General features: G+C 46.9%; 1 protein-coding gene across 1 annotated transcript in view; it reads left to right on the plus strand.

The window, feature by feature from the left end:
- LOC122383330 overlaps nucleotides 1-12,554 on the plus strand; it is a 31,522-nt gene extending 18,968 nt beyond the window's left edge. Inside the window, exons 6-7 of the mRNA XM_043369641.1 lie at nucleotides 11,967-12,104; nucleotides 12,547-12,554. Of these exons, the coding sequence (XP_043225576.1) occupies nucleotides 11,967-12,104; nucleotides 12,547-12,554 (146 nt within the window). The remainder of the gene's footprint in view (nucleotides 1-11,966; nucleotides 12,105-12,546) is intronic.
- Nucleotides 12,555-14,197: the final 1,643 nt, after the last annotated feature.

The raw sequence follows: 14,197 nt of genomic DNA on the forward strand, positions 1-14,197 counted from the left end.
AAACCTTTACTCGACTTATTTGATGTTCTTTAACTGTTGGCAAATATGGCCAACAGTTACCTACTTGGTTACCTACAACTTAGTTCAAATCATGTTATCTTCTTCCTTTTAATTTGTTCATCTTTTTGTCTCAGTTGCGCCATCAATGCAAATGGCAGAATGATATGTTGCCATGACAACAGGATATGCCAGCCGTCCTAGCTGCCACATCAAACGACCTTGAGTTGTAGTGGTGATATAAACAACGATCTTTTTTTTTGGCCAATGTATTAAATGCAATGTTTCGGTTTTTTGTATATTGTGGACGCGCTAACCACGTCTAAAAATTCAAATAAGTAAAATAGATTCATAGAACAAAAATTTCGGAAGGTGGCACCCTTCCTTTAATCGTGTATATTACTCGTCTCGTATTGTGGTGAGAGGGGGAAGGGGTTCAATGCACGCCCTTCGAGTGTCCATGCTTGTGGCATATGCGTGGAATATTAGTGTAACGTCACGGGGTGATTTAAAAGTTGAGGTACTAGCGATAGTTGCATTGTCACAAGTAGCGAATTTCCGAACAAACGTATTGAGTAGTAGTGCGAATTCGGCATCCGGAAAATCAGGGATAATTTTCCGGGATCAACGGGATCATTCGGTGTTTTAGGCTGACACCGTGCACAACGCACATGCCAATGAGTAAAAGAGCCATTACTGAAGCAAAAGCAATATAAAAATATGACTTATTGCATCGATAGTCCTTGCAATACCAAACTATTACCGGTGATCCCGGATAATTATCCCTCATTTTCCGGATGTCGAACGCACGCCTGATCGACAACTGACACTGACAGACTACACAGAGAGCTCGCTGACGACGAGTCTGAGGAGACTGACGAGACTGACTGGCCGCGGCCCTGGCGCGGCGGTTATAGTGAGTATAGGTGGCGTCACGATCGAAGGCGGCCAGCACGGGAAGCGTATATACAAATTGCAACCGAGCTCCGCCGTGGGGCAAGGTGGGCGGGGGTTTTCGCACTACGGCTGAGGTTGAACTACCATCTGTGGTAGAAACTTCAGTATGATGGCGCGTTTCATACTGTCGCCGACAAACTGTCGTTCGGAGTTCTTTTCTGGTTGGATGTGGACTGTATTTTATTCGGTGAGTTTGTGCGACATTCGTAGCCCGCCCGCCTGCTATGTGAGCTCCTGGGTTTTGATATTCGGCGATTTACAGTTGTAGATAGACGTGAAGATTTCCCGTAGAGGATTTATTGAAGTATACGCGAAGCAAGAAGCGGAAGCAGTTGTGAAGAAACCGGTAGATGAAACACGCAGACACGGAGCACAATTCACTTTCGCTGTACAAATCTGAAGCACTGACACTGCCCCGCCGGGCGCGGCTGCGCGCAGGAGAGTCGGTCTGCGCGCGTGCTTCTGTGCTCTGTCCCCGCTCAGCCGGGCGAGGCGTCGAGCGGGGCAGATCAGTCCGTGCGCACAGCGCGACGGTCGAAGTGAGACTCTGCCGGGGTCGTACGTGACCCACATTTTATACGCAATACTTAAGACGTGTGCAAAACGAGTGCGAACTTGCACTGTAGCGGGGAGGTGGCTGAAGGCGCCAGCTTGGCGGCCTACGTGCCTTAAAACGACGTGTCTTTAATTTATATCTCGGTCTCGGTGGCGGCCGCGGCGCTGCTGCGTCTCGGCAGCGTCGGCGGCACGCGTACCGACCACCGGCCGCGTCTGCTCGCGGCCCCGCCCTGCACAATGCCTCACAACTCATCCTGAGTCTGGACGGGGTGACGGCGGTGCGGCGGCGGGACGGCTGCAGCGAGCGGCGGCGGCGCCGCGGTGTCACGGCGGCCGGCCGGCTATCACGGCGGCACAGCGGTAGCGCGGGTTGGTCCGAACACTTTCGTCGGTGACACATACGATCTCTGGCGCAACGCCTGTTTGCTTCTGAACTTGTACTGTGGGGAGTGTTGTGGTAACAATTTGCGAATTATTTGAGTTTCTTGATATTTAAATTAGAAGAATGTTATGAAAAATTCTGTGGAAACTGCAAATATTGACATAATCATTTGGTTCCTTTGTGCATTGATACCTACATGTGGAGAGGTTTGTTTGGACTTTGACATGACAAACTTCAAGCCAGTCTGAGTCTGAGTCTGATCCTGCTCCATGGGTAACAAATTGTTTTGATGTTACCTACAAAGTACCTAGTTGGAAAGACTGGAGCATGAAGATTGAGATGACATGGTAGAGCTACAAGATTTGTGCAAAATCTTACAACTGAAGACAGTTTTTATATGATGGCTCAATTAAATGAGGAAATATGGGTGACAAAAGAATAGCAATAGTTAATTTCAACATTCAAGCATGTAACAATAACTATCAGATCAATCAGAATGATGAAGAATGACCATCAGAACTTCATATAGTTGTTGTGGTGTATCATTCTTTTGTACAACTAGACTAGTATGATCTAATATTGCGCCTACAATAATGCACAATTACTACAGTGAGTGCAGTACCTATCTATATTGAATCAACTGGAACGTATATGCAATGACTGCTTATATGTACCTGTAAGGTATGTCAATAAATATTGTGATATTTACCAGAAATTGTATCAAATGGGCATCAACGTCACTTTTCTTAGGTGTCGAGCTGTGCCATTAGCTGCAATGCACAATGTGTGTAGCATGTCTATTGTCTGTAACCCTCACTGATGCTGCCATAGGCATTAGGTGCCTGAGGAAGATCAAGGGCATGCCAATATCACAGTTGCGCAGGGGCGGATCCAGGAAAACTCCAAGGGGAGGGTCATGAATTGAAGTGGTGCCCCTACTAGTGGTGTCAATCGGAACTTGAATCTTCGGAATTCCGATTTTGTCCAATGTCCAATTCGGAATTCGGTTGGACAATGGCAGCAGGCTTTGGACAACTTTGGACAATCGCTTGCTACACCTCAACATTTTTAAAAAGTAATCGTGTTTAACATTGATTAGCTATTAGAAAGCTCAGCTTTCGATATGATTAACACTTTTGAGCTGGTAACGGTACATGAAAAGCAAATTAAATAACAGTGTTGAGTGTAAACTATTGCGTAGGTGTCGGACATCTTTGGACAAATGGCTGGCTTGGACATTTTTGGACGGACAGTCGACGTAAGCATTGGACATTGGACGGACTTTGGACATACGTTTTCTGAAATTGACACCACTAGCCCCTACCTATACCTAAAATAAAACTCAACGGATTTTAGCCACTTAATCTTGGTGGTGTCCCAATTTCAACTATTTTTTTTGTTTTTTTTTATTTTATTTATTTCTTTTTTGGTCAGTGTTTTAGTAGCCACAACCACATTTGCCAATTGTAAGGAAGTAGGTATATATGAATATGCTATGTGTCTAATCCCCTGACAGGTTTGTGGTGCCCTGACAGGTTTGTGGGGCACTACAAACCTGTCAGGGGCACCTGTGGCCTATTAGGGGCACCACAGGCCCGCCAGGGGCACCACAGGTCTGTCAGGGGCACCACGGGCCTGTTAGTGCCCATGGGCACCCCTAGGGGCAGGGGCACCACAGTCCTTCCAGGGGCACCGCAGGCCTGTCAGGGGCAACAGTGGCCTAGCAGGGGCACCAGTCAACACAGGTCTGCCAGGGGCACCACAGTCCTTCCAGGGGCACCGCAGGCCTGTCAGGGGCACCACAGTCCTGTCAGGGCCCAGGGGTACCAGCGGCCTAGCAGGGGCACCACAGACCTGCCAGGGGCACCACAGGTCTGCCAGGGGCGCCACGAGCATGCCAGGGGCACATCGGGCTTGTCAGGGCCCAGGGGCACCACAGTCCTTCCAGGGACACCACAAGCCTGTCAGAAGCATCCGAGGCCTAGCAGGGGCACCACAGGCCTCCCAGGGACACCACAGGCCTGCCAGGGGCACCACCGGCCTCGCAGGGGCGCCTTGGGCCTGTCAGGGCACCACGTGCCTGCCGCGGACACTTCAGGCTTGTCAGGGGCACGTCACAGTCTTGTCAGGGCCCGGGGGCATCAGGCCCGTGGTGCGCCTGCCAGACCTGTGGTGCCCCTGGCGGGCCTGTGCTGCCCCTGTCAGGACTGTGATACCCCTGATAGGCCGGTGGTGCCCCGCAGGCCTGTGGTGCCCCATAGGCCCCAAGGGGGGCATGAGCCATATGACCCTCCTTGGATCCGCCACTGCAGCTGTTGCGCAACGTTTTGTCATGCGCCACCAGTCGCCACACATTTTTTATAAGGTTCACATAGTGCAAACAGCAATGTGCAGGGGGCCTTAGGGTCAGGTCAGGCTATTATTTATTATTTTTCATTCTCATTTGACATGGGGTTATGACTTGCTCAAACTCGAAGTTCATTAGGCAATTAATTTATTTTGTTCTTGTTCGATCTATTTTGTTACGTGTTCTTGTCAATTATATATTGCCGCGTATGTATAGGTAGGGTTTACCCTCACCCGTATTGGCATTTTTACATCGTCTAACGTATAGCTGGGTTCAGCCCCTGATCGAGGTGAAGCTTCACGGAGCTGCTGCGAGCATGTTGCCTGTGCCGAGAGGAAGCCGCTGATAGTCAATATAAAGTAATTGGTTGACCTTGCAGACTTCAGGTCATGTTCTAGGGTAGAAAGTAGAAACATGTGAAACTAGAAAAGTGAACCCAGGTTATTTAACCCTCGCCCGCACATGCCATTTTCCCATCCTAGAACGCACATGGAGGGGGGGGGTTGCCACCCCCCGCGCCATTTCGTTCCTGTTGGAGATAGAGCTTCGCGGTAAAGACCAAAAAGATTCTTTGGGAAGAGACGAATCCAATGATTCCCAGTTTTACCTTCTCAGGTCAGTCATTGACCTTCCAGGTCAGGTCAAACTAAAAAATGTTGCTGTTTTGGGTCACCGTTGGATATCAAGTGCGCTGCTTAGCATATACCGATGACGATGCCGTTTTCTGGTGCCAAGCCAGCTAGAACCTCTTTGTCACACTACCCGACCAGGTTTTTGCTGCTGAGGTCATTTCAGGTCAAGTTAGGTCAAGGTCAATGATATGTGTTTGTATGTCTGTGTGTGTCTGTGTGTATACTGTTGTGTGCACCGATTGTTTATGTGTCCATATTACATGAAATCATGATCTGAGTAGCTTTTGCCAAAAATGCAGTCAAAAAACTTCACGAAAAGTAAATTCAGCTTGCCTAAAACGCAATTATCTTAGATGACCTAGGTTGACCTTGACCCTGACCTTGACATCTGTGCATCGTCGAACATGTTCCGTGATAGGTGGGAGGTAAGACTGGCAAAAAAGGCCGAAATCAAGGTGTCAAAAGCTCACAAGGCCCATAGCCAACGCAAGATGTTGAGAATTGGTCGTTTGGGTCATGACACGACCTGAAATACCAGGTCATATCTCCGAAACCAAAAATCACAGAAACCTGAAATTTTCAGTGGACATCAAGAAAGGATAGAGGAACATCTATACGAAAAATCAGGCTTCTAGCTCTAAAAATGTTGAGTGCAGAGCAGAAAGACTACCTGGGGGGGGGGTGGCAACCCCCCCCCCCATGTGCGGGCGAGGGTTAAGGTCAATGACCTTGACCTAACCTTTTCTTGACTTTGACAACCGCCATAATGAATGGGGTTAGCACATAGGTAAAACTTAGTGCCGAGCTGGGGATGCCTACTGCCTGGGCGCAACAAATCCGCCTATGGATAAACATCATTCCCCGTATCAGAACTTTGATAACCACAAAAAAGACTGGAAACGCACGGATATTGTGCGCTGACACGGCAGATTATATTCCATTATCCATGATCGTTGTGGTCTCCAGAAACGGATCACAGGTCAAAGGTCATGTGGTTCAGGGACATGACATTTTCAGGGAAGGTGTACAATTCATTAGCTCGATGTTACTGAAAGTTGTGTCCTAATCAGCTGCTTTTAGCGCGAGTTATTCGCGAAAAAAAAATGGGGCGGGAAGGTCCGTTCAATCTCCTCTTTTAGTGCAAGGGTTAACCGCCGCGCGTATTGGTGTTTTGCCGGCAGCGAACGTATAGGGTGAGGGGTCCGTTGGAACCCCCCCCCCCCCTCCCTTGCCGTTCGGCTCCTAATCGAGCTAAAGCAGTAAAGCTTCGCGGAAAAAAACGAGCGCGTTGCCCGTAACGAAAGGAAGCCGGTGATACACATTTTCAAGGTCATAGGTCAATGGTTGACTTTCCAGGTCAGGTCGGTTACCCAAAAGTCGGAAAAATCGGGAGTGGGACCTGTCGAGAACATCGTAAAGGGGGGCTGTTAGATGGGGCTTTCGGGGTGCTGATCACAAATTTCATGTTAGTTTTGCTCACAGATGATGCCTTTATGTATTTAGACCAGGTCGGGTCAGGTCAGGTCAGGTCAATCAGTAGGCGTCCTGCCATATATTAGGTGTCAACCAGCACTGACAGCTTCGTAACATTTACGAAGGCACCAAAACTACTTCGTAAATGTTCAAATGGTTGCTAAAATCGAATTCAGCTAAAAAAAAAACTAGCCTAGAAACATGTAAAACTCGAAAAAGTGAATCAAGGTCATCAAAGGTCAGTGACCTGACCTGACCTTCACGTGACCTTGACACCCACCATAATGCATGTGACCAAGATCATTTTACATGTTTGAACGTTTAAAACCACAAAGAGACTGCAAACGCGCGGATAATGTTAGCCGACATACGCCGAATCGCGATTCTTGTCAAAAATGGTCTTAACCCGCGACCGCCTGGGGGGGGGGTCGGATCCGACCCCCCCCCCCCTCCGTTTTTCTTGAATAACTCATGAACCGCTTGCGCTATCAACTTGAAACTTCGCATACCTTCTCCCCCATCAATTTGACGTCTCCTGTGCAATTTTTAGGAAAATTTTTCAAAAATTTCCGAGATATATCGATTTAAGTGATGTAACTACATGGCGTTTTCAGTCAAAAAATGGTAAATGTTTAAAAAATCGCCAAAAATCGAGGTTTTGAGCAAATTGCAAATTAAGGACATGAAAAGACGCAGCTCAACGAGTTCTTTAAAATGGCTATCTCGGATTTTCCATAAAATGCGTTTTTTGCCCCTAAAAATTCAAAAAACTATATTTTTTGGAAAACAGCTAATAAAATCCAAAATTTTGAGAATTTCCAAAAAAACGGAACATATGTTATAGAGCTCTATTAGAACATTAGATGTCCCAAATTTCAACTTTCTATCTTGATTTTTGACCCCCAAATTGTAAAAATAGCTCCAACATGCATAGGGCATGGTGACGTCATAAACATTTTAGCGAATTAGAGGCACTTCTGAACATCGCATGTGAAAACAAATGGCACCACTAGATTCTGGGGACAAAGCTCGTCTAGAAAAGTGCATTTTTATGTCAAAAATAAAAAGTTGAAAAATTGACCTTTTTTCTCAGCCCTCGTTTAGTATAAACGATTTTTTATGCTTTCAATGCACACTTATCACCAGCACAGTGACTTGGGGTCACATATAACCATTACCATCGGATTTGGCGTGAAAAATAAGCCATAAAACATGTGTCGCACGCCCATGTAGCAGAAAGTGAAAACCGTGACCTTTCGTGACCTGACCTGACCTTGACCCGTACTTAGTATGACCCCTATACGCACATGGTACCTTCACTAGGTCTTTAAGGTCATTTGTGGTGAGTTTCGAGCAGCAGCTATCGATTCCGCTGTCCGTAAGCCTAATCATGCAAAACCCCTGAATTTGACCTTTGACCTGACCTTGACCCGAAAGTTGACCTCAATCTTAAAATCTTAAGAGTGCTTTGGGAAGGTCTCGTAGAGACCTTTCGAACGCCGCCTCGCGGGGCTCGATACGACCATTGGTTCTCGAGATAACAGGGGGGGGGGGTCGGATCCGACCCCCCCCCCCCAGGCTGATGTGGGTACGGAAATAGCCCAGGCGGTGCCGGGTTAAGAAATAGGTCACAGGTCAAAGGTCATTTGAGTCGGGGTCATGAAATTTTCAGGGTATGTGTAAAATTGATCAACTCGAGAATGCTGAAAGTTTCGTTGCGCTCGGCCGCTATTTGCGCGAGTTATTCGCAAAAATGAACACAAGGGAAATCCGTGCGACACCTCCCCCCCCCCATTTAAGTGAGAGGGTTAAAATTTAAGTGCAAGTGCAAAGTGCATGTTAGCTGTAAAAACGCCCACTTTATCAATTCATTTATAAATCTATTGTTTCAATTTCACCAAACTTAAAAAAAAAACGTAACCTAACTGGGAGATAATATACAAATGCGAGGACCTATACTGCAAAAAAACGCATTATTTTTAAATGGCGCCGACAAATTGTAACTGCCCCAAGCTCAGGCCGATGTAGGGTGAAAACAACCGAAATAAAATACACTACGGCGGAAATGAAATACCCCACGGCGGAGCTCGGTTGCAGTTTGTAAATACGCGCACGGGAATGCAGGCATTGCTACAATTAGAGAGCAAGTATTTCAATGGGGAATGATTATTAGATATAGTGCAACCAATGAGAGTAGCATAAGAAGTTTCATAGACTACTGTATTACGCATATACTTATCGCATATACATATAGCACCACGCGACAGCATCAACGGTAGGCATAGCGCCGACCGTTCCCTAATTGCTACACGGTCAAAAGGATTTATCATTGGGTCATTGAACATCCAGTCAATGAAACCTAAACTGCTAGAACTGTCGGACCTTCTTCACCAAAATCAAATAGACTTGTTCTGTCTCTGCGAGACCTGGCTGCGACCGGCCACTCCGAGTCGCCTGATTGTCCTGCCAGGCTATAGACTGCACCGTGCCGACCGTCCAGACAACAGCGGGTATGGAGGGGTGGCGCTTGTTGCGAGGGAAGGGCTGACAGTCACTCCGATAAAGGTTTCCTCAGAGACTGTAGCAAGTAGCAAGCTGGAGGCCATGTGGGTAATGGTAAAATGTAATAGCAAGCGACAGATAATAATAGGCACACTGTACCGCCCTCCAAGGAAAAATGTGGGGGACATTGAGGCTGATTTTTGTGATCTGGACAATCAGTTCCAAAACGTCCTCAGCGCACATCCACACACTAAAATCGTGATTTGTGGTGACTTAAACTGCGATTGGCTAAAACCAAACTCTGATTGTGGCAAAAACGCCCTTAACAACTTTGTCACTGACTATTCACTTGCCCAATGCGTGACTGACGCTACGTACTATACAGGATCGCTGCTTGATGTCTTGCTTACAACTTGTCCCCAAGTGGTTATGCAATGTCATACGAGGTTCTGTCATTTTAGTCCTCATAAGATTGTTCTTGCTTGTATCAGTATTCCCCGTGTCCGAAAGCCTCGTCGTATTATCAGATCACGCTGTCTTCGACGCATTGACTTGCAGGCATTTGTGCTTGACCTCTCCCTTGCAAATTGGGAATCAGTGTTAACCGCGTCTACCGTCAGCCTCAAATGGGAGCGCTTTCTTGCTCTCTTTTTGCACATTCTTGATATTCACGCTCCGATGAGAGCTATTCGCATACGAAATTCGAATGCACCTCCAGTTAGTGATCAGACGAAACAGCTTATGACTCGCCGTCGAGTGGCACTAAACGCCGGCGGTCACAGCTCGGCCGAGTATAAGGCATTGAACCGGTCAGTACGGTCAGCCATCAGACGTGATAGACGCCTTGACATTAAACAACGCATCTGCGACCAGGGTCCCCATTCCACTTGGCGGGAAATTAGATCTGTTGTGAGCTCTAAAAAAGCTGAACGCATACTACCCGACCTGACGGCCGATCAGCTTAACGAGTATTTTGTTAGTGTGGGCCCTCGTGTGGCCAACGAGGTGAGGAATGAGGGGCCGGCCACTGACATACCATGCCGTTTACCTCGAGTCGGGGCTTGCGCCTTCAAACCAAGTTTATTAACACTTTCCGAGCTGAGAGATATTGTTTTTCATATGAATGGATCAAACGCATGTGGCCAAGATGGCATCAATATTCAAATGATCCGCATGGCTTTCGATGCAATCGGCTATGTGCTTCTTCATTTAGTTAACTCTAGCATTTCCCTTTCCGAGGTGCCATCCTCTTGGAAACACTCTCTTGTTTTTCCTGTTTATAAATCTGGAGAGTCGTCAAAGCCTTGTAATTACCGGCCGATTTCGATAGTTCCCGTCATCGCAAAAATTGTTGAACGCGCTGTTCACCAACAAGTGTACAGGTACCTGTCTTATAACCATCTTCTTTCTTCCTCGCAACACGGCTTTCGTCCACGGCACTCAACCGAAACAGCTCTCCTTACCATTTCTGATCACATCCTTTCTGCTAACGACAAGGGAGAATTTTCACTTCTCTGCATGCTCGACTTAAGTAAATGCTTTGACGTGATTGATCACTCTAAACTTCTAACAAAGCTGCAGTTGCATGGGATCGAAATTTCCTGGTTTTCTAGCTACCTCTGTGGTCACACGCAAAGTGTTCGTTTTACCGACAGCAAAGGAATTGTCCAGTGTTCCAAACCCCTCCCTAATGATATCGGTGTATTCCAGGGCTCGGCCTTAGGTCCACTTCTGTATTGTATTTTTGCTAATGATCTAAGTTTGTTTGCTGAAGATGCAGTGATTGTTCAGTATGCGGATGACACGCAGATTTTAGTCAGTGGCAGAAAAGACGAATTCGAAAAAGTAACCTGCAAATTAGAACGAATACTAGAATGCATAGGGCTGTGGTTTCGTGCCAACGGACTCAAACTAAACGCTGGTAAAACACAGTTGATGCTACTTGGAAGTCCTAAGAACATGCGCGATCCCCCTAATGGCACTGTTAGATTTCATGGTTGTACTCTGATTCCCATCTCGGAGACCAGAAACCTTGGAGTCCAGTTTGACTGTACTCTCAGCTGGGATGCGCACGTCTCATCAATCGCTCAGCGTTGTTTTGGTACCCTCATCGGATTAGCGCAACTGAGGGGTCACCTGCCGCCGTCAGTAATCTCGATACTGGTTGATGCGTTAGTCATTTCACATATCCGTTATTGTTTGTCTGTTTATGGTAATGGTACGCGCAAAAATACTAATCGCATCCAAAAAGTCATAAACTATGCGGCTAAAGTCATTTTTGGACGCAAGAAATTTGATCACGTGTCTGACTTATTACATAAATTAGGCTGGCTTAAAGCCAGTGAGCTTGTCGAGTACCATACTCTGTGTATGGCTCACAAAGTGCGTCGCACGGGAGTGCCTAAAACGCTTGCCGACAACCTCATTTTGAGGTCGGACATTCGCGACCGCGATACTAGGCAGAATAACAATCTGCAGGTACCTATGTCCTGTACAGAAATGGGCCGGAGACGTTTTTGTAGTCGCGCACCCCGACAATATAATGCTCTGCCTCATGATCTGACACTACTGCCAATACCAACGTTTGCTAGCAAGTTAGTGAGCCATATATGTGACCGACCTGTACAGACATAATCTAAATACCTGCGTTCTTGATGACATGTATGTTAGTGTACTTAAATGTGGCTGTGAACATCTCGAACAACCATCCCATTGTATGTTACATTCAACGTGCAACCTGCAATTTAATTGTTAGCAATTATTATTATCATTTTTCGTTATGTTGATTAAGGCTGCGGCATTTGTGTTGTGCTCACTATGTTTGATGTGATGACGCCACCGTTTTTCGCTGTTACCGATCCTTTTGGAACTGTAATAGCCCCAAGTCGATTGGGGAAAGTTCCGAAACAATGTGAATACAATGTGAATACAATATTATGTTCATATTCACATTCTACAGACTACATATGACTGCTGCTGCTAAAAAATTGCTGTGCGGCCGCTCGTCTGTTTCAATGCTGACTATGTCAGTGTCTGACACTCTGGTGTCAGTGGTGCAGCGGGGAGCTGGCGGCAGCTCTGTCCGACTGCAGTCCGCTGACACAGCTCTGTCCGACAGGGCCGGAGGTGACGAAGCCGAGGTGGCCAGTACGGTCCCAGTGGGGCGGTCTGTCAGTGTCGCTCCAGGGGGTGGCTGCCGACACCATCAGTCACCTGGCTGACCTGCGACGGACGGTCAGACTACTGGAGATATACGGTGAGCAGCGGCAGCACGGACAGGCCGCTGATATACGAGCTCAGTGAGTGGCCGTCGCCCGTCACCGAGTAACGGTGTGGTGTTATGACTGGACGTGTAAATAGTGATATACGTGTAGAGACAGGTAGGTAAGTACAACGTAAAACACTGTCACATTATGATTTTTTTTTTCGAAATAGTGGAGTTGGTGCACTTGATATATTGAGGCAGACATATTTATGAAACCCACGATATATATGAACTCTCATACCACATACACATAATGATGCTGTTCCCGTTTGCGACAAAACTGATTTCATTAACTGAACGCATTGCATATTTTAGTCGTAAAAGCAGAAGTGTGCCATTATATTGAAATCCGATGGAAGTCTGCAAATTGCGAGGTGATGGTATTTTTCCATTTTATCATGCATTAGCATTGGCGTCTGCTACATCACCCCAGTTGGCTGATCCTGTCTGTATGTGTGTCTGTGTGTTTTCCAGATTGTACTGATCACACGGCCGGCAGCCAGAAGCCCCTCACCAGGTGCCCTGAGCTGTACAGTCTCACCCTGTCCGGCGGCGTCCCTGGCACCGTGAGCCTGGAGCCCCTCACCAGGTGCCCTGAGCTGCGATACCTATCAGTCACCGCCGCCGACCTTCCGCGACTGAGGGGGCAGCTGCCGGAGGGCCTCAAGCGCCTCAATATCAGAGGTGAGATACCACGGATCACACATGTAATGCCGGTATATGCAAATGAACAGGGGAGACGGCAAATGGACGAACCAATCAGCCTCAACTAGCAAGTTTCATCGTTAATCGTGTATATTACTTGTCTCGTATTGTGGTGAGAGGGGGGAGGGGTTCAATGCATGCCCTTCGATAGTGTTCATGCTTGTGCACAAGCATGAACATATGCCACAATTGCATATGCCACATATGCCACAATTGTGGCATATGCGTGGAATACCTATTAGTATAACGTCACGGGGTGATTTAAAAGTTGAGGTACTAGCGATAGTTGCATTGTCACAAGCAGCAAATTTCCGAACAAGCGTATTGAGTATTAACCCGCGCCCTGCTGGGGGTCCTGGATTTCCACGCCCTGCTGGGGGGGGGGTGTTTGAACACCCCCCCTTGTAACTCGGCTCCTGGGCCACGTAGCGATACGCGGAAGGCGGCGTTCGAAAGAGCGTAAAAAATAATGACGAAATCACTTCAGTCAATTTTTTGGTCAGGTCAAAGGTCAGGTCACCAGAGGTCATTGAAGGCAAAATTTCGCCGATTTCCAGGTCAAATGTCGAAAATTTCCAAGAAGCCAACGCATAACTCGGGAACCAATAGAGCTACAGCGCCGCGGAAAAGCGCATTCGATAGCCCTATTAACGCCCTTTCTGAGTAATTCTCTCAGATTTGACCTAACGTCAACGGTTTTGCCTGCAGGGGGCAAAAACTGCAAAAATAGCCGATTTTTTCGAAAACAGTTTTTCTGCAATAACTTTTGACCCAAGCATTGTAAGAGCTTACTTTTACCGGCATCGTGTTCCTCTCGTCAAGACGCATCGAATGAACTATAACTTGACCTTGAAAGGTCAACTTGAAAATTTGACCTCAGGTCAAGGTCATGACCTGACCGGAAAGGGTCATGTTGCATATCAGTCGATCCGTATCGTCGAGCTGAACACATCTAAGGCGTTTTCATCGCTCTAGCATGCCTCTATCAAAAGTTATTTGCGAAAAACTGTTAGATACCATTCGTGACCTAAGATGACCTCAGGGCATAAACAAGGATCACGGACACCATTTTCAAGTTCAGTGTGTCTACATCACTTGTAATTCGATGTTCGGGAGTGTTTATAACGTCTTTCATCCAAAAGAAGCGCATTTCAATTTTCTCCCATTGACTTATAATGGGGAGGTCGCAAAATTGACCTGACCTTAGGTCATCGATATCAAAATTCTGAGATATACATTTTGTACATGCTATTGCTCTTAGCAATCGCTGAAAGTTTCAAAGCGATCGGTCACTCGGTGTAGCTATGACAGACATTGAAAGTTTTTATGAGGTGAGGTCACTTCAAGTGACCTGGTGACCTGACCTTGAATGACCTTGG

The sequence above is a fragment of the Amphibalanus amphitrite genome, unplaced genomic scaffold (assembly GCF_019059575.1).
Source record: "Amphibalanus amphitrite isolate SeventyFive unplaced genomic scaffold, NRLGWU_Aamphi_draft 000161F_arrow, whole genome shotgun sequence".
NCBI classification, from domain to species: domain Eukaryota; kingdom Metazoa; phylum Arthropoda; class Thecostraca; order Balanomorpha; family Balanidae; genus Amphibalanus; species Amphibalanus amphitrite.